Source organism: Artemia franciscana, chromosome 7 (assembly GCF_032884065.1).
Source record: "Artemia franciscana chromosome 7, ASM3288406v1, whole genome shotgun sequence".
Taxonomy (NCBI): domain Eukaryota; kingdom Metazoa; phylum Arthropoda; class Branchiopoda; order Anostraca; family Artemiidae; genus Artemia; species Artemia franciscana.
The window spans coordinates 36,967,542-36,991,013 of NC_088869.1; the positions used below are offsets into that span (position 1 = coordinate 36,967,542).

At 35.0% G+C, this 23,472-nt stretch overlaps 1 protein-coding gene across 8 annotated transcripts in view; it reads right to left on the minus strand.

The window, feature by feature from the left end:
- The window catches only part of LOC136029228 (uncharacterized), a 497,253-nt gene that overhangs the window by 110,154 nt on the left and 363,627 nt on the right, over positions 1-23,472 (minus strand). For all 8 annotated transcript variants that reach the window (XM_065707441.1, XM_065707447.1, XM_065707443.1 and 5 more), the window contains one exon: positions 11,627-11,901. In XM_065707441.1, coding sequence (XP_065563513.1) covers positions 11,627-11,715 — 89 coding nt within the window. In that variant the 5' untranslated portion in view covers positions 11,716-11,901. The remainder of the gene's footprint in view (positions 1-11,626; positions 11,902-23,472) is intronic.

The following is a 23,472-nucleotide window of genomic DNA, read 5'->3' on the forward strand; positions in this document are numbered from 1 at the left end:
TTGTACAAGCCCATCATCCTCTCTATTAAATATACAGCATCTTCACTAACATTCCAAGCTGTGTTTCAAATTTTCTTTTCTAAGACACCATCAGCGACATCAAAAACGATTTTCCTAAAATATTGCTTTCTCTTCTACATTCGCAAATCGAAGACTCTCTAGTTTAGTACTCAACTGGTCCTGAAAAGGTTCTCTCAAATTTCCGTCCTTGAGTCTACCAACGTCATAGCTTACCGGAAGGTAGTTAGTTTTTCTAAATTTCAGCTTTAGATTAACCCTACACGCTACTAAATGGTGATCTTTACTTTTAACATCAAAAACAGCACTCCTATAAACCCTAGTATCTTGGATTGATCCTGCCGGTCTTTGGTTTATAATAACACAATCAATAAGAATAGCTATTTTACCATCATGTGTTTACCGTGTTAACTTATTGGCAATTCTATGATTAAATATTATACTGTTTATAACTAGATTGTTAAGAAACAATAAATCCGTATTACTAAATAAATGAAACCAAAAAAGAACAGACATTACAATAAATCATTAAGTCAAACTCAAGACGAGCAGAAACGACCATAAAGAAAAGCAGGGTTAATCCCCGTCTAAAGAACAAACATGAATTGAATTTTACTGAAAGCAAAATACATTTCAAACAATTTCTCTTTTATAATTTGTAAATCCAAAATTATTCTGTATAAAGGTGGACCAAGAAACGATCCAGCACATTATCAACCAATTTCAATTTTATCAGTATTTAGTAAAACCTTACGAGTGTCTATGCTTTCTGGTCTCCTTAATTTTCGAAAATCTAAGAAATTGCAGAAGTCTAAGAAATGCAGGAGTCTCGGTATTTTAAGGAAACTTATGCATACTTTTCTTGGATCAATTTTGAAAATCCTTTTTCACTGCTTGATCCATTCTTACGTTTCTTACTGTCCAATAGTATGGATGTCAACCTTTCCTTCACTACTAACACCACTTTCTAAGGTTTACAATGAAGCTAGAAACCTAATTAAGGAAACTAAACGTTCAGGAGTTATCCCATTACTTGATCTCGAGTCACTGTGTATTCTTTCGTGTGCATGTTTTACTTTTTCTCAGCTTCATGGTGACTGCCCCTATCCCCTAAGTGTTCCGCCATCTTTTACCTCTGATCAGGGTAATTATAATTTTTGCAATACCAAAAATCATATTCAAGTTCCTTTTACTCCTTGTATAAGGTCATATTTTAATCCTTTAATTGCGAATCATATTGTGTGGAATAAGTTGCCGAATCAGTTCGGAGGTACCACTCATTCGGTTTATTCAAAAAATTGTTAAAATTCTTTGGCTCCTTAGAAGTTATTTATAGAGCCGGACGCTGAGGAGGGAACAGCCCTTTTCACACGGAGTAATTTCTGTTCGTTTTAAGTATTGATGTCGCTCCTTACTTTCAGTTAAAAAACTTGTTTTTTTTATTTAATTTCTGAACGTTTTTGAACTAATGCTTGTTTGATTTTGGCTCTCCGCAAATGAATAACTAAAACGAAATTTGCGTATTAATTTTTTTTCTAAATGGCTTTCATTAGTTTTGATCAGACGATTTTGATAAAAAAAAGGGTGGGGGAGGATACCTAGTTGCCCTCCAATTTTTGGTTACTTAAAAAGGCAGCTAGAATTTTTAATTTTTAACAACCGTTTTTATTAGTAAAAAATATATGTAACATACAAAATAACTTACGTAACGAACTTCTATATTCGTATACTTTTATTAGGTATATGAGGGGGTTTGCCCCCTCGTTAATACCTCGCTCCTAAATCTTTAATTTTGTCCTAATTCTTTAAGATTGACCCCTGAATCACAAAGGCTGTAGAATAAATAGTTGAAATTACTAAAAATACTTTAGCGTAGAGAGCGAGGTATTTAGGAAGAGATAAGCCTCCCATATACGTAATAATCTCTGTTCGTTTTAAGTTTTAATGCTGGTCCTTACTTTCAGTGGAAAAAACTTTTCATATTTATTTTTTCATTTTTTTAAATAGTGCTAGAAAATCCTTCATGGAATTTCTCTTCTCCCATGGCAAATTCTTCCAAGGGAAGATCTTCCTACGTGGCCCCCTCCCCTCAACCCCCTCCCATCTCCAGCCAAAAATCCCCCTGAAAAGGTCTGTACACTTCCAAATAACCAATACTGTATATAAACGCTGGTCAAAGTTTGTAACTTGTAGCCCCTCCCCCGGAGAATTTGGGGGAGTAAGTCAGCCCCAAAGACATAGTTATTATGTTTTTCGACTATGCTGAACAAAATGGCTATCTCAAAATTTTGATCTGTTGACTTTGGGAAAAAATGAGCGTGGGAGGGGGCCTAGGTGCCCTCCAGTTTTTTGTCACTTAAAAAGGCACTAGAACTTTTAATTTCCGTTAGAATGAGCCCTCCTGCGACATTCTAAGACCACTTGGTCGATACGATCACCCCTGGAAAAAAAAAACAACAAACAAACACCCGTGATCGGTCTTCTGGCAAAAAATACTAGGTTCCACATTTTTGTAGATGGGAGCTTGAAACTTCTACAGTAGGGTTCTCTGATACGCTGAATGCGATGGTGTGATTTTCGATAACCTATAACCTTCGGTGTGATTAAGATCCTATAACCTCTAAGGGGTGTTTCCCCCTATTTTCCAAAACAAGGCAAATTTTCTCAGGCTCGTAACTTTTGATCAGTAATACCAAATTTAATGAAACTCGTATATTTAAAATCAGCATAAAAATCTAATTTTGATGTATCTATTAATATCAAAATTCCGGTTTTTAGAGTTTCGTTTACTATTGAGCCGGATCGCTCCTTACTACAGTTCGTTACCACGAACTGTTTTAAAACTTTCAAGACTGAATTTTCGTATATATTGAACTATTAATCTACAATCATTAGTTTTTTTCAGAAATTAACTAAGAAAAACAAAGAAGTTTTTCAACAGAAAGTAAGGAGCAACATTAAAACTTAAAGCGAACAGAAATTATCCGTATGTGAGGGGGACAGCCTCCTCCTCAATCCCTCGCTATTTACGCTAAAAAAAATTTAAGCATTTTTTAAAAAGCTTGTTCCTCCAGTCGAACAACCCTTGTGTTTCAGGAGTGGTTCTTAAACAATTGGGACAAAATTCAAATTTTATCATCAAAGGCGAAGTATTGAGGACGGGGCAGGTCCCCATATAAACGTAATAATTTCTGTTCGTTTTTAAGCTAGCCTATAATGTTGCTCCTTGCTTTCAGTTGAAAAACTTGTTTTTTATTTAATTTCTAATCGTATTTCAAATAATGCGGCGAAATCCACCTCCCCCTCCATCATAAATCTCTTCTCAAGAAACATTCCTCCTGCGTAAAATCCCCTCTGAAAATTCCCCCGGACAATTCCATCTTTGATGAAAATTTCTCCCGGAAAATTTCCTGCAGATTATACCTCCTGGACAGTTTTCCTTAGTTCCATTTGAAAAAAATAACACCTATTTTTAATTTAACTCCTGATTGTTTTTCAAATCATGCAGAAAATCCCCCCCCCCCTCGTGAAAAATTTCCCCCAGAAATCCCCCTCCTCCAATGGAAAGCTTTTCTCGCGGAAAATTCACCTGTGGATATTTTCTCCCATGGAAAGCCCCTCCCCATCAATTCACTCCCGGCAAAAAATTTCCCCCAGAACATCCCCACTTGAGTCGCCAAAGGGGAAGTAAGACAGCTAAAAAGAATTCCGCAAATAGATTCTGTCTAATTCTACCAGTGCAAAATTTATCCGCCCCGGAAACTGTGGGGGATCATGTCATTCTCTAAGCCATAATTATTGGAGCTTTCAACTATGCTGTTGAAAGAGAAGCAAAAAAGAAAAAAAATTCTTTCTTCTGGCAAAAAAAAACACAAAACTTCGCATTTTGTAGATAGTAGTTTAAAATTTCTACAATGGAGTTATCTGATATGCTGAATCTGATATTGTGATTTTCACTAAGATTGCTGGACTTTCTGGAGGTGTTTCCCCTTTATTCAAAATTCAGGCATATTTTCTGAGACTCGTTGCTTTTGATGGGCAATCGAACTTTATGAATCGTACATATTTGGAATCAGCAGAAAAAGCCAGTTCGTTACAACGAACAGTTTGATATTGGTTATGTTGATTTTTTATGTTATGAGAAATGTTGGGTTGGCGCGAAGCGCCACCCCAACAGCTAGTATATATATATATATATATATATATATATATATATATATATATATATATATATATATATATATATATATATATATATATATATATATATATATATATGTATATGTATATATATATATATATATATATATATATATATATATATATATATATATGTATATGTATATATATATATATATATTTAGTAACAGGAGCCCGGCACTCGGCACGCGGCATGCTTCTATATATTGATTCTCACTGTCTCTTGTCTTCTAACCGCAGACAATTTGAGACAATTCGCTGTCTTTTCACACTGTGGTCTTTCCAAAGATATTTGATTACAGAAGCAAGTCCGATTTCTACTAAGATTCAAACTTTTGGTCTTCTTTATTAAAGTATTTAGATTGTTGAAATTTCGTGTTAAAATAAATACAAATATTTTTGCAATAACATGCCGCCTGGCCCCGGCAGTTAGCACGTGGCAGTCTTCTATATATGGATTCTCATTGCCGCTTGTCTTCTAACCACAGATAATTTGCTGTCTTTTCATACTGATCTTTTCAAAAATATTTAACTATCAAATCAAGCCCGATTTCTAACAACGATATCTACCAACCTTCAAGCTTTTGATTTTTTTTAAGGTTTTTGAATTGTTATAATCCCTTGTTAAAATATATACAAATTATTTTTGCTATTACCAGTTTTTGGCTTTTTGCGCAATTTAACGTCTTTTCATACTAAATATTTTCAAAAATATTTGATTATTAAAGGAAGTCCAATTTCTAACAACAACTTCTACAAAGCTTACTAAGCTAAACACCACCATAACCAAATTTGATAGCAAGAGATACTAACCAGGAAGTTATGATATTAAGCATTGAGTCCAGGAACATTTACTTCGCCTATAGAAATCAGTAACACAACTATCAAAATGTTCTTTAGGACACCAGTACTTAAAGATTTTTCTACTAAAATGCTACTGACTACAGTATCTAAAGATTTATAAATGATCCAATTATAAGTGATTGATAAACATCACAAGGTTAGAGAAAACAAATAGAAAAAGGAAAAAGAAAAAACACCTCAAAATTTCGCAAGAGATGTCACCTGGGTTGAGATGAATAACCATGATGACAAAACCACTTTAATATAAGAAAAATACAAAACAAATTTCAAAAATGTAATCTCAGCTACCGGGTACAAACAAAATCGTCATAATCCTTTCGAATTATTAAAACCCTAGTATGGAGAAACACGACAGACCAAACACAAAAATACCGAAAAAATGGCTAAACCTTAAGGAGCTTAATAAATACTTGGCGCCTGACAAAGGTAACCCACAATCTAGATACTGCAGAGGAGTAAGATGTTTTTTTGTTAGTTTTTTTTTTTTTTTGAGGGGAAGGATCTACAAGAATATATTACGTTTTCAGGCGCCAAAGTTAAAAGTTGCATCTATTTTAATATGTTTCTCGAACTTTTTAACCAGGCTTCTGGAATTTCACATAGGTCTACTTGAAGAATTATTGAATACGTCACAAATGGACTACTCAGTGAAAATGTGTACGGATAAAGCAGATTTTTTTTTAATTAACGCCGATATCAATAATGCTATAAGACGTTTCCAGCTAGATGCATTTTGCAATACTCACTCGCCATTTTTCAAGTTCTTCGGAGCGGTTTTGTCAAAACCCAACATCCTTCTGTTTTGTTGGGACACAATTCGACTTAACAATAGGATAATGGTTTCTTTTTACCTTTGAAATACAAACTTTTTCAGGTCTTTTTCACTCGTCTCTCAGCCATTTCAGAGACAACGCTTTGGTGTTTTACTCACTTAAATTCACTCAAAACTACAAAAAAAAAACATGAGCCCCGAACGGAAAATTCGTAATTGGGCATATAAATAGCAGGATATATTTGACAAAAAGCAATACATCTCGTCAAAGTAATAACAATGGCGAAAATTAACTTGGTTAACCAAAAACAACAACGAAAAAGGAAATGATGGACATGAGGGGCGAAAAATATAGATGAAGGACACAGAAAAATATAGTTTATTTTTATTCCACTATTAATGGTCAATAAACGATCTTTAACGTTTCCTTCTTTAAATTCGGCTGAGATTTTCCGGATGAATTAATTAGAGTTTGTCATTCAGCTTATATTTGTTTGAAATTAATGGTATTTGGTACCTAACTGAAAACCTAGACCTTGTAAAAAGAATTCAGTAAGTTCCAGAACGCCAATGAGCTGAAGCAAAGGGCAAAATCAACCAAAATTTTTCGCAAAATAATGAATAAGATTTTGTCTTTGAAAATACCATATGGAAATATTAACTCCTTGTATATGTCTTGTAATAAATTTAAGAAAAAATATCGTTTCTGTTTGATGGGCGATATAAATCAAAGAGCAGTAAATTATTTTTAAAATAGAAAATAGAGAAACATCGCCTTGGGGAAAAAATCTAGCGTTGCCTTAGTAGAGCTCTATGCCTTCAACGAATTATTCATTTATTCACTTGTTCTTTTTTTCAGCAGCCTCTTCTAACAGAAGGTATGGCCATAGAAACTTGGAATGGGGCTAGTTTAATTGAAACTGAAAAATCCCAAGGCTAAAACCTTTTCGGTGCAAAAGAAAGCCAAGTTCTGACTCGGGCCAAAACAAGCTAAGTAATGAATCGGTTTTAAAACAACCGAAGTCATGACTCGGTATTGAAACGAGGTAAGCACAAGCTACGGACTGTTTCGTGCAAAAACAAGCTGAATCCAAACTGCGGAATTTGGGTGACTATTCGGTGCCGAAAAGCAAGAAAAGAAATGATTGGGTGCAACAAAGAACTGCATTTTGCGGCAATTACGACGTGGTAAGGAATATGCTTAATAAAAAGTGAGAAGTATTTTCAATGGCTCGTGATTATTATGTTAGAAAAGCCGCTTTTGTATGGACTGCAGCCCCATATCTAAAATTGCCATAAATTCTTGTTTGAATTCCTGGATTGAATTGATTAACTGTCTTAGTAAAAAAAAAGGAAAAAGCCATTATACTAAGTTACAGAAATGGGGATACTATCAAGGCAGTTACTGCGCTTTCTTCCGTCGATTTTCATCTGAAGCATAGGTAGAATTTACGCAAAAGAAGAGAGGGAGGAAATCTCCGAACTTCGGTTCCATAGTTAAGTAATTAAAAAGAATATGCACACTTTATAATGCCATTATTTTTCTATTAAGCTGTGCTTACAGCCTGCTTGTCAGCACAAATATCATTATTATGATCTTCTAGATCTCCTTCAACCAAAATTTAAACGAAACTATAAAAAAATGGAATTTTGATACTAATAGATACATCAAAAGAATCACATTTTTATGCTGATTTTAAATATTTAAGTTTCATCAAAATTAGTCTTACTCATCAAAAGTTACGAGCCTGAGAAAATTTGCCTTGTATCGGAAAATAGGGGAAAACTCCCCCTAAAAGTCATAGGATCTTAACGAAGAATCTTAACTTAGTATTTCAAACAGTTCGTGGTAACGAACTGTAGTAAGGAGCGATCCGGCTCAATAGTAACCAAAACTCTAAAAAATTGAATTTTGATATCAATAGCTACATCAAAAGAATCGCATTTTAATGCTGATTTTAAATATATAAGTTTCATCAAGTTTAGTCTTACCCATCAAAAGTTACGAGCCTGAGAAAATTTGCCTTATTTAGGAAAATAGGGGGAAACGCCCCCTAAAAGTCGTAGGATCTTAACGAAAATGACACCATCAGATTCAGCGTATCAGAGAACCCTACTGTAGAAGTTTCAAGCTCCTATCTACAAATATGTGGAATTTTGAATTTTTTGCCAGAAGACAAATCACGGGTGCGTGTTTATTTGTTTGTTTTTTTTTTTTTTTGTTTTTTTTTCCCAGGGGTCATCGTATCGACCAAGTGGTCCTAGAATGTCGCAAGAGGGCTCATTCTAACGGAAATGAAAAGTTCTAGTGCCCTTTTTAAGTGACCAAAAAAATTGGAGGGCACCTAGGCCCCTTCCCACGCTCATTTTTTCTCCAAAGTCAACAGATCAAAATTTTGAGATAGCCATTTTGTTCCGCATAGTCAAAAACCATAATAACTATGTCTTTGGGAATGACTTACTCCCCCACAGTCCCTGGGGGTGGGGCTGCAACTTACAAACTTCGACCAGTGTTTACATATAATAATGGTTATTGGGAAGTGTACAGTCGGATTCAGGGGATTTTTTTTTTTGGTTTTGGGGGTGGGGTTGAGGGGAGGGGGCTATGTGGGAGGATCTTTCCATGGAGAAATGTGTCATGGGGGAACAGAAATTCAATGAAAAGGGCGCAGGATTTTCTAAAATTACTATAAAAAAACAATGAAAAAATAAACATGGAAAAATTTTTTTTCAATTGAAAGTAAAGAGTAGCATTGAAACTTAAAACGAACAGAGATTATTACGCATGTGAGGGGTTCTAAAAATACTTTAGCATAAAGAGCGAGGTATTTAGGAGGAGATAAATACCTCGCTCTTTATGCTATAGTATTTTTAGTAATTTCAACTATTCATTCTACGGCCTTTCTGATTCAGGGGTCATTCTTAAAGAATTGGGACAAAACTTGCGATTTAGTGTAAAGAACGAGGTATTAACGAGGGTACAAACCCTCTCATATACATAATAAAAATTAAAGAATATAAAAGTTTGTTACGTAAGATAATTCTTAAGTTACGTATATTTTTTACTAATAGAAAAATTCGTTAAAAATAAAAATTTATAGTTGCCTTTTTATGTAACCGAAAAATTGCATGGCAACTAGGCCTCCTTTCCCATCCCTTATTTCTCAAAATCGTCTGATCAAAACTAAGAGAAAGCCATTTAGCCAAAAAAGGAATTAATATGCAAATTTCATTTTAATAATTTATGTATGGAGAGCCAAAATCAAACATGCATTAATTCAAAAACGTTCAGAAATTACATAAAAAAAACTAGTTTTTTTAACTGAAAGTAAGGAGCGACATTAAAACTTAAAACGAACAGAAATTACTCCGTATATGAAATGGGTTGTCCCCTCCGCAATCCCTCGCTCTTTACGCTAAAGTTTGACTCTTTGCCACAATTCTGCTTTTTAAAACAATTAAAAGCTTTAGCGTAAAGAGCGAGGGATTGCGGAGGGGACAACCCATTTCATATACGGAGTAATTTCTGTTCGTTTTAAGTTTTAATGTCGCTCCTTACTTTCAGTTAAAAAAACTAGTTTTTTTTTATGTAATTTTGCCAAAAGACCGATCACTGGTGCGTGTTTATTTGTTTGTGTGTTTGTTTGTTGTTGTTTTTTTCCAGGGGTGATCATTTCGACCAATGGTCCTAGAATGTCACAAGAGGGCTCATTCTAACGGAAATTACAAGCTCTGGTGCCCTTTTTAAGTGACAGAAAAACTGGAGGGCACCTAGTCCCCCTCCAACACTCATTTTTTTTCCCGAAGTCATCGGATCAAAATTTTGAGACAGCCATTTTGTTCAGCACAGTCGAAAAACATAATAACTATGTCTTTGGGGCTGACTTACTCCCCCACAGTCCCCGGGGAAGGGGCTACGAGTTACAAACTTTGACCAGTGTTTACATACAGTAATGGTTATTGGGAAGTGTGCATACCTTCTCAGGGGGATTTTCTGGTTGGGGGGGGGGGGTTAAAGGGAGGAGGCTACGTGGGAGGATCTTCCTTTGGAGGAAATTATCATGGAAGAAGAGAAATTGCATGAAGGGGGTGCAGGATTTTCTAGCATTATTTAAAAAAAAAACAATGAAAAATAAATATGAAAGTTTTTCTAACTGAAAGTAAGGACCAGCATTGAAACTTGAAACGAACAGAGATTATTACGAATCTCTGAGAATATATCTACAGCCTTTGTGATTCAGGCATCATTCTTAAAGAATTGGGACAAAATTAAAGCTTTAGTGTAAACAGCGATGTATTAACGAGGGGACAAACTCCCTCATATACATAATAAAACTATACGAATATGGAAGTTCGTTACGTAAGTTAATTTATAAGTTACGTATATTTTTTACTAATAAAGACGTTCGTTAAAAATTAAAAATTTGTGTTGCCTTTTTAAGTAACGGAAAAATTGGAGGGCAACTAGGCCTCCTCCCCATCCTTTTTCTCAAAATCGTCTGATCAAAACTAAGAGAAAGCCACTTAGCAAAAAACAAAAAAATTAATGCGCAAATTTTGTTTTAATTATTCATTTGTGGAGAGCCAAAATCAAATACGCATTAATTCAAAAATGTTCAGAAATTAAATTTAAAAAAACAAGTTTCTTTAACTGAGAGTAAGGAGCGAAATTAAACCTTAAAACGAACAGAAATTACTCCGTGTATGAAAGTGGCTGTTCCCTCCTCAACAACCCGCTCTTTATGCTAAAGTTATTTACTGTTTACAAAGTAGAATTGAGAGAGTCAAACTTTAGCGTAAAGAGCGGGGCGTTGAGGAAGGAACTGCTCTTTCATACACGGAGTAATGTCTTTCCGTTTTAAATTTTAATGTCACTCCTTACTTCCAGTTAATTTTTTTTTTTTATTATTTATTCGAAGAAAAGCTTCATGTCATACGGTATTACACCTTCGATTTTAGTCTTAAAATAAAAAAAAAGCTTTGTAACAGAAAGTAAGGAGCAACATCAAAATTTAAAACGGCACTTGTCTGTTAAACAAAACACATTTAAGAATTATGCTGCGCAAAATCTAGCAATAACCGGTTTGCTTCGACGGAATTTGTTATAATTTGGTTATTTTGAGCGAGAAAAAGTACGATGTAGCTATGATTTAATTAATTATTTAATATATAGAAGTGGTTAGGGGTTAGACTAGGTTAGGCATTAAATATAATACGTTCTGTCCGGCCTGCTTTCCACAATTCTTTGGCGTAGTTTCCATAATTTTGCTTCTAAAGTATTAGATTATCATCATCTTTTAGTATGTTTCATTAGGATTAACCTAACTTCACTTCTTGGGTTTGCTATGTTTAACAGACAAGTACCATTACAAGAGAGAGAAATTATTACGTATATAAAGGGGGTTGCCCTCTCCTCAATACCTCGCTTCTTACTATTGGTACATTTCTGTACCAATTCTTTAAGAACGACTCCTGAAACACAAGGGCCATTTAATTGGAATAATAATCTTTTTTTTTTTAATTTCAACAAAAAAAAAAAGAAACATTACAGCAGAAGCTTTAAAATATCTTCCTTTGCATCAATCTGGACTGCAGGTTCGTTCCTGAAAGTGTCAATTATGTAACTTAACAAATTTACGAGAAATCCCTGATTTGGAGGTGGAGTCGATTCCTTACTAACAAGTCATTGTCCTCGTGAATAGCCCGCGTCTCACATTAAAACGTGTTTCTTACGAGATTTTGTTTAAATGCAAAAAGAAATCTGAACCTTACCTTCTCTTTTCCTTTGGTTTCTTTTCAACTGGTTTTTCTATGTTGTCTAAATCTTGTTCTTTATCCAATAGTTTCGATTTTCTTCCCATGTTTTTTTTTTATTATTTAGCCTGATTAGTCACTTCACACCTTAGAAGAATCTATCACTCAACTGACCGATTTTCTTAGACACATGGGAAACACATGAGCAAGCTTAAAACTATTGCACAATCAAATTAAAAGCTAACAAATGAAATCCGGATTTTGCTAGGGAGTTTCTTCTTCAGAGAGGATATCTGTAAATAAAAACATTTAATAAATAAACGATATATAGGAACAGATTTTCAGAATCTGGAAAGCTCCGAAATATCTTCACATAGCTTACATATTTGACTCTATCACGTTTGTTACGGAAGTAACAGCCTAATAATAAACTACAATCCATAGTAAGTACATTTCAAGGATCCAGAATAAAGATAAAATGTATGGTGAAATGAATTGTCGATATAGTTCCTATTGAGAGAAAAAACAAAACATTTTTCCCTTTGGGGAAAAATGTTACAACACCCTAATATTTTCATAGAAGTAAAAGACTGTAGATGTTTTCAAAGGGGCAAAACAAATAAAAAGGAAATCGGGCATGAATAATTATCGACTATTACTTGACCAATAAAGTTTTTATATTTAAGAAAATATTACCTGCAGTCCCATAGGTGCACGCCAATCAGACCCTTAGGGAGAAGGGGGCCAGGATTGTTCCCAGGGAAGAAAGATTTTGAGGATTATATGCCATCAAATTAGATTGTGCGGAACTATTGTCCATTTTATGACAAGTAATTAAAACAAAGCAATGGAAAAAGTTTGGAAAAATACAACTAAATATACAGCTGGTTTAAGAATCAACATGTCTCAAAACTCCCTTCATGTGCTTTATACTTAAGCTAGGGAGACACAGCCCCTCCTATCGTGATCATCCGTATTATAGAGGGAGTTATTGTGGAAACTTGGAATGAACATGCTTCTTGCTGACTGACATACAAAAGTCCCTTTCGTATACATGGGATGCATTGAAGTGCTCTTTTTGAGCAGGACTGGGTGACAATCGGTCTAGTATGGTTCTGGATAGATGTACAAAATGATGAACGTCAAAATTTTTAGCCATCTCTTCCGTTCTTCGTAGTGTTTGTCGCCCCAGCGCAATAAGACATGATTTTTTAAAGCAAAGAATAATCGTCCATCCATTCCCTTAAAGTCAGCATACTCTATTGATTGGTTGAAGCCATTTTCTCCGATCTTATATAGTTCTCATATCACTTTTTAGTTCCTGTGTTTATTTTTACTTAAAGGGTTTATTATCACACGCAGAAAAACTTGGGAAATTGTATCTCATGATACTGAAGTTGGTACTTATCTGTTAGCCCGTACACACTCGGAATTTGGATCCATCCAAAGCGTCTCAGTTGTTCCAACCCCATACCTGTAGATCCAAATTCTCGAGTGTATACTGGCAAACAGATAAGTACCCTTAAGTTATTTTTGCCGCATCTTAGATGCCTTAAAAAAACATTCCTTTACCAAAAACTATTCGCCGATAGCAGTCGAAAAACCTAAACCGATTTTTCAGTTTTTAACGCCCTTCCGTATAGCTTAATGTAACACAGCAGAGCACATTTAAATAACTACGTTAGAGCTGGTCAGGGTTGCCACCCGGTGGAAAAAATCACTAGATTCCTGCCAAAAAATCACTACTAGCACATAAATCACTCAATTATTGAATAGAAATCACTAGAATTACAATACTCTTTATCATTGCAAATAATAATTGTTTTGTTTCTTTACTATGTTTTTAATGCAGGCGCACCTACGGAAAGAGGGTAAAATTGCCCCCCTTGATGCTGAAAAATGCCTTTAGATTGACGTTTTGTTTTTTCTCAGGAGAAAATTACCCTTGAAATTTTGAAAAATTGCTTTTTACATCTTTATGCAGATAATAGAACAAAATCCTTGATTACTCCCTGTATTTTCCGGAATTGGTACAATTGACTTATACCCCCATCACTGAAAATTTGTTATCGGCGATCCAATATTTGATTTTTGTTTTAATTTTTGTTTTTCTTGTGGATTCAAAACTTGTTTTTTCCAGTAAAAATAGAGACTATTTTCTTTTTACCCTAGTTGAGCTGGTATAATTGCAGGGACACTAGCGACAATTTTGAAAATAGACTTTTATATTTTCATGGAATAAATTTATCCCATCCTACACATATTTCGATAAGCATCGGTCTTATTGCTTTTTTTTATAAAAAAAAAAGGTATTTGTTAATTATACGGAGTATACAAAAGAAGTAAATTTATGTTAATCCTAATGAAATATGCCAAAATAGGGTGAAAATATAATACTTTAGTTTATATAATAATATAATTTGGGCTATAAATTTGCACATTAGGGGGTGTGGGGGTAAAGTAACCTAACCTAACCTTACCCCCACCCCTCCTAATGTGAAAATATATAACCCAAGTTATACAAGTCCAAAGCATACTGTTACCCCTTCTTTGTCTTTGTGGCTATGAAGCTGGTTTTTATAGATCATATGGTTATGGTTATATATCGTTATATGGTCGTATGGTTATATAGATCTTTAGCAAATTATCCTTAGCATACTTTCATCCTCAGATCTATCCTCAGGGTCTGTGTAGGTCATGTTCAATCTCAAAGTATAGTTTAGTAACCTTTCAACCTTTTGACTTAAACAAAATTTTTGATCGACCAGTTTTGGGGGGAAAGGGAGGTGGGAGGGGGGCTAGTAGCCATCCGATACTTTTATTCAAACAAAAGGGACACCATAAATTTTAACTTCCGTTCAGATGAGCCCTCTCTCGATGCTCTAGGACCGTTAGTTCGATACGATCGCCCATGGGGAAAAAATAACACGCATCCATGACTTTTCTTCTGGAAAATAATACTACACTTTTGCAAACAGGGGCTTGAAACCTCTACAGTAGGGTTCTATAACACGCCAAATCTAATGGTTTAATCTAAATTAAAATTATTTCACTATTAGTGGGCATTTCCCCCCTCTCACAGGCAAATTTTGAAGTTTCTTAACCTTTTAATGGCAAAACTAAGCTTAATGAATCTTATATATTTGGAATCAACATAATAAGCCGACGAAATATCTATTATCAAAATTCCGTTTTTAGAGTTTTGATTACTATTTTCGCTCCATTCTTCCAGTTCGTTACCACAACTGTTGAATTTAGCACTTAAATCCAAAATCTTAAAGAATAGGAAGTTAAATGCGCTTATTAGGGGGTTTCAATTACAAATAAAAGAATTTGGAGACTTATTGGAGTTTCGATTCGATATTGGAAGCAAAGATTAAAACCATTAGACGATCCCCAGAGTTTATATCACCCCCCCCCCTTACTCCCAACTGACTTCAATCATCAAACTACAATCGATTCAATCTATCTAGCTATATTACAAATCCTATGTTTCAAAGGCGGTATATTTGCATAAATGCTAATCTGGAATATGTTAGAAACTGTAGTGAAGCACTATTTTACGTTTTTTTATTAATTAGCTGCGTGTATGATTTATTCTGCTGAATCTTGAATCTATGTGGTAGATTTAGGAAAAAATCACTAATTTACAATAAAAATCATTAGCTAGAAGAAAATCACTAGACATCATAAAAAATCACTAGAAATGGTGATAAATCACTAAGGTTGCCAACACTGGAACTGGTCCTAAGAACTGTCAAACTGCTCTTACTTGAGAGCTGGGGCCATAGATTCATTTAAGCGATAGAAGAGAGTCAATTTATTTGTAAATGGTAGTTTCCACAATTTTCCAACTAGCGTTTTTTTTTTTTAATTTACTTTAATAATTGATGTTTAAGAAATGGTTGTTTCTTAATATGAAGAATTGTTATAATACCTGGCAATTGCAAATAATTATATTTGAGTATGATCTGTAAACTCCAAGTTATTAACGGAACATGTTTTATGCTGTCATTTCATTGTGATTAAAGTCTTATAAATCATTTGCTCTGTTGGATAAGTAAAAAGATCAATTTAGCACATTGATATTTTTCATGACAAGTAAATATTAACAGGCTTTTTACATTGGACCGAACAACAAATGCGTAGAGCAGCGACAATACCCATCACTATACTATACTATCAGAATAAGTACAGCTTTAGGTAGCGAGTCTGTATTTTAATAAAATAATCAACAATACCCGCGTAAGATAAATCGCATCTTTTTTAAGCGATTTAAGACCATTTCTAAGTGAGGTATAGCTTTTACATTCAGAAATAAAGGCACTTGACTGTTTGGTATTTCTACAATCAGAAATCAAATTTAGCCTTAACTTTTAAGCTTGGGACAGTAAAATACACAATTGTATACATCATCTGGGATTGAATTGAAAGTCTGGTGCTTTACATCTCTATTCAGAGAAGAGAATGGCAACAGAATTAGTGTTACTTGCAGTTCCATCCAGAAACAAGTTTTTTTTTAAGACTAACAAAAATTGAAGACATCATCCTAACCAAACAAGTTTGTCAGCGTCAGTTGCTGATCTTCCATAAACAATGAGCATAGCAACTAAAAAAAAATAACCTGTTTTTAAACGACATTCGACCATAAAAAAACTCGTAAAAAAACAAAGAAAATCTTCATTATCAACATGCAGCAATCAGTCATTTATAAGCTAATAAAAAACATTAGAATAGCTAAGTTTGCTGGAAATCAGCCAGGCTAACTGAAACTCCGACATAATTTTTGTGCGAATATACAAAAACACTGCCGGGCTAAAGGCACTGACAAGCAGTCATCCAGGGCACCGTGAGCTTAGGGACTCTGAAATTCCCAGTTTACGAACCAGAATATCATTCAATCGTTCCGAGAAATTATTTTCTCATAAAAGAAACTCGTAAAAAATCACTATACTAGAGCGAGCTGTAATTAGGACTATTTTCTTTTGTAAAATACATAATAGCTTAACTAATTTACTGTTATTCTTAATAGGATAAAACTACACAGTTATGGAGTAATGGAGAAAAAAAATGCAAAACTAAAATACACTTCAATTATTAAAACCATCGAACTAAATGCGATGCGGAGAAAATCGGGAGAATGCTGAAACGGACAGGTTTCTGTGCTGTATATTCGACTTCTCTATTACATCTCAGACATCAAATTAATGAAACCGTCCTTTGATTACTCTACCAAGAGGGGGGAGAATAAAGTAATTTTCAATATCTGACATAAAATGAGTGAGTTTTCTTACCATCATTCTTTTCAAACAGTTCGTGGTTATGAGCTGTAAGGAGCGATTCGACCCAATGGTAACCGAAACCAAAAAACAGAGTTTTTATAAAAATTGATAAACCAAAGGATTTATTTTTTACGCTGATTCCATATATATCACATTCATTAAATTTATGGTTGTCCATTATAGGCTACGAGCCTGAGAAATTCGAAACGAAATTGTCCGATTTTCGAAAAAGGGAGGAAGCACCTCCAAAAAGTCAAATAAACTTAATGAAAATAGCACCTTCAGAATTCAGCTCAGAGATCCCTGTTGTAGAGGTTTCGAGCTCCTATATATAAAATAGTGGAATTTCGTATTTTTGCCAGAAAAAAGATCAGATTTGAGTTTTTTCTCAGGGATGATCGTATCGAACCTATCGCTACACTAAAATGAAACTATCCTACCTCCAAATGGGCGTCGATTCAAACTATCCTACGTCCAAAACCGCTACTTTTCAGGAGAGCTATTTGAAGTTTTTAAGATTATTTTTCCAGTACTTCAAAAAGAGGTTTTAGGGGAACAACCGGACTGTAGAGTTTATTTCGTATTGGCTATGTATTAGTGAAGATATTTTTGACCTACTTAGGTCAGAACGTCGAAAATACTGGATATAGGATGGTAGTTATATTATCTACATCGGAACGAGACAATCCTAAGTCCAATTTTTGGACATAGGATAGTTACAAATCTGAGAAGCCCTGCTGAAGGAAGGCACAGTCCATCCTATGTCCGTATTATATCAAATATTTCACCATATATTATTTTAATTCATATTCAAAGTATGACAAAATGAAAAATTACTATTCGAAGTATCAAAAGAGAAAAATAAAACGAAGTTAATCAGAATCATCCGATTCCGCAGAACGTTCTTTTAAACAATCGAACGGAGGGTTTCTGAAAAACTGGTGATAAGCTTCAGGAACCAAATTTTTTTTACAAAGATCTTGAATATCGCGGTACACTCTTTCGCGAATGGGAACTGGACCAGAATACAGCTTTTGCAAATTGCACGACCCAGCTGACTTCTTCACTGAAGCTTTCCCCCTTCTTGACCTCCTGATTGTTTCAATCATCTTGATGTCTTTAGCTGCCCAGCTGGTCCGAACAATAATCATGTCAGGCAATGTGTAATCAACTTTCAACATTCGGATTTCTGTGAAGTTCACTTTAACCCCGTTAATATCGACGTTAAAATTATCACTGGTCTCTCTACATAGCTTATCAAGATCATAGAAATCAGACATTCCCATTTCCTTTACTTTGTAAGGACTCTTCAAACATGCACTTTTTGCAATCTGAAACCACTGAGAAGGCACTGAGAACACTGTTTGGTTCTTAGCAAATCTCTCAATGACAGCATGGACCGAATCGTTTTGATTTTGCGTGTGCCCGGTTTCAAGATACATGTGAGTAATTACTATCTTAAATTTACTGGCACAGTATAAATAAAGGGAAACAAGGTTCTTGTTCTTGTTTTGTCCTCCGCAATTGTCAATTATGAAAACGAATTCTTTTGCTCCTTTTTCTACCTTACTCACAATAAAGCTGTAAACACAACTCCTGATTTCTGACAAGCCTCTTTTAGCAGTGCCTGCATGCCACATGTAGCAGTTTCCTTCGCGAGTATTGCAGTTATAGATACTGAGATTGTAACAGTCAAGTTTCGACTTATAGTAATAAGAAGAAACTTCTCCACGCGGACACTGTAGGACCTTTTGTAAGTCAAAGCACGCTATGATAATCCTTTCAGGGTCCATCTTTCCTCTCTCTTGTTCCTCTGCCATAAACTTTCTACTTTCTTCCTTGTTTCTGATGTGCTCACTGTGCTGTATAGTCAACTGTTCTTTCATCTGAGGGCTTGCATTTTCCATCGCAACACACTTGTCACATTGGTCTTTTTTGGGACGGAAAAAGCTGAGATTGAACTCATGCTGAAAAATCTCTTTGTATTTGTTGGATTTTCCAGCTTGTCTATTGTTTTCCAGGCACCACTCTCGATAAAGTCTATAAAGGTGAGCATGACTCTTGATCCCATCTTCCAAATACTAAGATTTAGATATAGCTCTGCAGTAATGGCTTGGGGCTTTTTTCAAAAGTTTTATATGCTCCCTGCATGATTTAAGTTCTCTTATATCGCTGAATCTGCGGGATTCCTCTTTTCGACCTCTTTCATCCCTTTTCGAAGCTCCCGTACCAGGCACTTTTTTTCTTCAACGCAGTTTTTACCATCTGTTCAGAAATTCCTAGCGTAATTACGAAAAACAGTCGACAGACTTTCTCAGGTTCCTCATTAATGCACAAAGAAAACGCTACTGAAAACACCCTCCTCTCTGCTTTCTCAATGTCATTGTTCTGTCCCTCTGTTCCTTCTTCATGATTATCATTATCGCTTTTCTGTATCCTAGAACGTTTTTTTTTGGCTTGACTAATTTGCTGAAGTATGTAGTCTCTTTGTCTATTAATATCACCCAATTCCCAGTAAGACCTGAAAATGCTTATTCGAGTCTCTTCCGGAATTCTTTCATAACACTTCATCCTGCACGTACAAGGCCCTTTCATAGTCCTTTCTGGCACAGTCTTTCCTTTGCTACTAATGTGTTTAATGCCACCATTCAACATCTTCTTTGCTATGTATCTTTTCCAGCTGGAAGGTCTTCTCTTCCTCTTCTTTCCCTGGGCAGTAGGACTTTCTTCTGTTACACTAAGTTCACCAGCAGACGCACTGTCATTTTCCTCTACTCCACTAAGTTTATTAGCAGAGGTATTCCCATTCTCTTTTATTCCACTAAGTTCAAAAGCAGATGCAGCACCAGTAATGCCTAGCTCACAAAAGTTCTCTGATTCATCCTGAATGGTAGTTTCGCTTGCACCTAAGGCAGAATCTTTATGCACAGAAAGATCTGCTCTAGAGCCTTGCTCATTAATTTGAAAGAACACGTCAAGATTCAGAATAGGAGTGTCTGACACATGAGGAGCGTCAGGAATGCACTGCATCATTTCCAGGTCAATCCAAAAGGTATCCAAAAATCAGGGTTTGTGGTTGACTGATCTACCTAGGAATGAGCTGACGTGACTGGCCATAGCCGCCAGAGGGGACCTGAAGAAATCCACAATATCTAAGGAAAGCACAATACCTAAATGGTCTACTGTCTAATGTTATAATAACATTGAAAAGGCAAAAAAAGGGACAAGATTAAGAATCAGGCAATTTTCTCTTACCTTTGCTGGCCTTCTCTCTAGCTAGTTCCATTAGCATTCTTCCTCTATTCATTTTGCAACTTCACCCTTCCTTTATAATTTCAAATTTTTACTATAAATATTGATGATGGTGAAGGCAAACGTTGCCATCAAACTATCCCATGTCCAAAAAGACGTATCGATACTTTAGAATGGCAATATCCTAAGTCCAAACAAACTATCCTATGTCCTGCAACTCATCAAAATTTACTGCTTGAAACTAGCCCAAGTCCAAATAAGGACATAGAATAGTTTCAAGGTGTGAGAAAAGCAAATTTGCAACATAAGATAAGAAAGAAAAAGCCTTTCTAGTGGCGTAGGGCCAATTCTGACTGCAAATTTGGATTCAGCACAAAATTTAGCACTAGATAGACTGAAAATCCATTTTTTCCATTTTTGGACATAGGATAGTTTGATTCGTAGCACATTTGGAGGTAGGATAGTTTCATTCCAATGTAGCGCTATGGTCCTTGAAGATCAGGAGAAGGATTATTCGAACCGAAATCAAAAGTTCTAGTATCCTTTTTTAAGTTTAAAATTAGGGGGTAACAATCCCATCCCACGCTTCTTTTTTCCCAAAGACACATGATAAAAATTTTGAAATAGCCATTTGATCCATTATATATGAAAGCTCCAATAAATATGCCCTTGGGGATGTCATGATCCCCCAAGGGCCCCTGGGAAAAGGGCCATAAGTTACACAATTTATCCATTGTTTACACACAGTATTTTTTACTGGGAAATATATGAATTTTTTTAGGGGGAGGAAGGATTTTCCAAGGGGAGAATTTTCCGTAAGGAGAAAAGTTCCTGGGGGGAGTTTTACACTTATTCCCTGGTATGATTTGGAAAAAGGTCAAAAAATAAATAAAAAGAAGTTTTTTCAACTGAAATTGAGGAGCAACATTAAAACTTACAGAAATGATTAAGTACACGGGGGGCTGCCCCTTCGTCAACCCTCGCTCTTTACGCTGAAGTTTGACATTTAACACAATTCTTTAAGAACGGCAGCTCAAATAAATGGTCGTTGAGTTTGAATGAGAAGTATTTTTAAAGATCTTTAAGGCTTTAGCGTAAAGAGGAAGGGTGAGGGAAGGGGTAACGTCCCTTATTTATGGAATAAATTCTGGTCGTTTTAAGTTTTGATGTTGTTCCTTACTTTCAGTTGAAAAAAAAACATTTCTTTATTAGGGTAAAAGAAGTAAAGACAAGGGAAGTAGAAGAGATAACGATCACAGAAAGTAGAATACAACCACAGCACATCCATTTTGTATACTTCTCACAATTAGCAAGTCTTTGCACAAATAAATTTAATTTTCTATCTAAAATCATGAATAGTAAGTATTGGTATATTACAAATTGAATTCAAAACAGCAATGGCTAATTAAACCATATACATTAAGGGCAGAGGCGTCACTAGCCAAAGTGTTAAAGGGGGAGCAATGGATTTTACCGACTTACTTGTCATTTTTACCGACTGATTTGGGGAATATTGCTATTAAAATTACTTCATTTTGTTGTTTACAAAATAGCTTTGTGGCACTTTGGGGTCAAATTGCTGTTTTGCACCGCAAAACAACAAAAATGGTGCATTGCTCTGGCATGATCATTTTTTAAGCTTAAAAAAGACATAAGAACTTTTTATTTCTGTTCAAATGAATCCTCTCTTGACTTTCTAGGACCATTGGTTTTATACAATCATTCCTGGGGAAAAACAAAATAAATAAACATAGCATCCCTGATCATCCTTCTCAAACAAAAAATGCAAATTTCACATTACAGCATATAGGGACTTGAACCACTGCACTAGAATTTTCCTGATGCCCAAATTTGATAGTGTAATTTTCATCAAGATCATTCCTCTATGTGGGGTAATTTCCCCTTTTCCATAGATCATAGAAAAGCTCCAACTAGACGGTTTCCATAGATCATAGAAAAGCTTCAAACTAGACGATTCTACTTACTTATAGCATCTATAAAAAGCAGATTCTTTTGATGTTGATATATATAGTGTCACATTAATAAGTCGTTTTTTAGGCAGATTCCAGAGGATTTTGCAGCTTGTGAGGATATCTGTCTGAGGAACTTGGAAAAAGGGTGAAGTTCCACCAGCCAAAAGCTAGGCTGAATGTTAGGAAGCCAGATGTGAAGAAGCTGGAGTTCCATAGGCTAAGCATTTGGGGAGAAAATTTCAAATCTGCAAGGATTTATGGATCAACTGGTGAGTGAGGATGATTCAAAGCTGGTTATGGAGGTAAATGAGAGCGAAAAATGAAATGAGATGAAGAAAATAAAGGATCGGCACCAGGAATAAACGAAATTCAAATGGAAATGTTAAAGTGGATTATGTCAATTATAATCATTTTGGCCAAAAGGATGGTCAACATCTATCTTGACACCTCTACATAAGAAGGGATATAGGTTAATACATAGTAATTACACATGTCTTTGTATGGGAAATAGTATCAACAAGCTCTTTAGTAATTTATTAAGTTCTAGGTTAGATAAATGGTTTAAGTTGCAGAAGAAGATGATAGAGGTTCAGGCAGGTTTAAGGAAAGACTATAGTGCAGTATATCAGTCTTTATTCTATGTGTATTGATAGGAAAATATGTGGTTGTCACCTAAACTCTTTTATTTATTTACAAATGACATTGAGGATTATTTTAGGAATAGGGAAGCACCTGTTGTAAGAATCATCAGGTAAATTATTGCTTGACCTTCTTTTTGCAGATGGCATTGTTGATAGTAAAAAACAGCACAGAGGTGCAAAGACTTTTAGATTTGATTCATGTGTATTGATTCATGTATATTGATTCATGTGTATTGATTCAGGTGTATTGATTCACGTGTATCATTGATTCATATGTATTGATACATGTATATTGATTCATGTGCATCATTGATTCATGTGTATTGATTCAGGTGTATTGATTCATGTGTATCATTGATTCATGTGTATTTGAGGAATGACTATAGTGCAGTATAGCAGGTCTTTATTCTATGTGTATTGATAAGAAAATATGTGGTTGTCACCTAGACTCTATTATTTATTTGCAAATGACATTAAGGATTACTTTAGGAATAGGGAAGCACCTGTTGTAAGACTTACCAGATAAGTTATTGCTTGCCCTTCTTTTTGCAAGTGTCATTACGTTGGTAGTAAAAAGCAGCACAGAGCTACAAAGACTTTTAGATTTGATTCATGTGTATCTAGCAATGAGGAAGTTAGTATAAATGCTGATAAGTCAGCTGTTCCAACAATTGGGGACAAGGTGGAATTTAGCAAATGATAATGAATTGAAAACT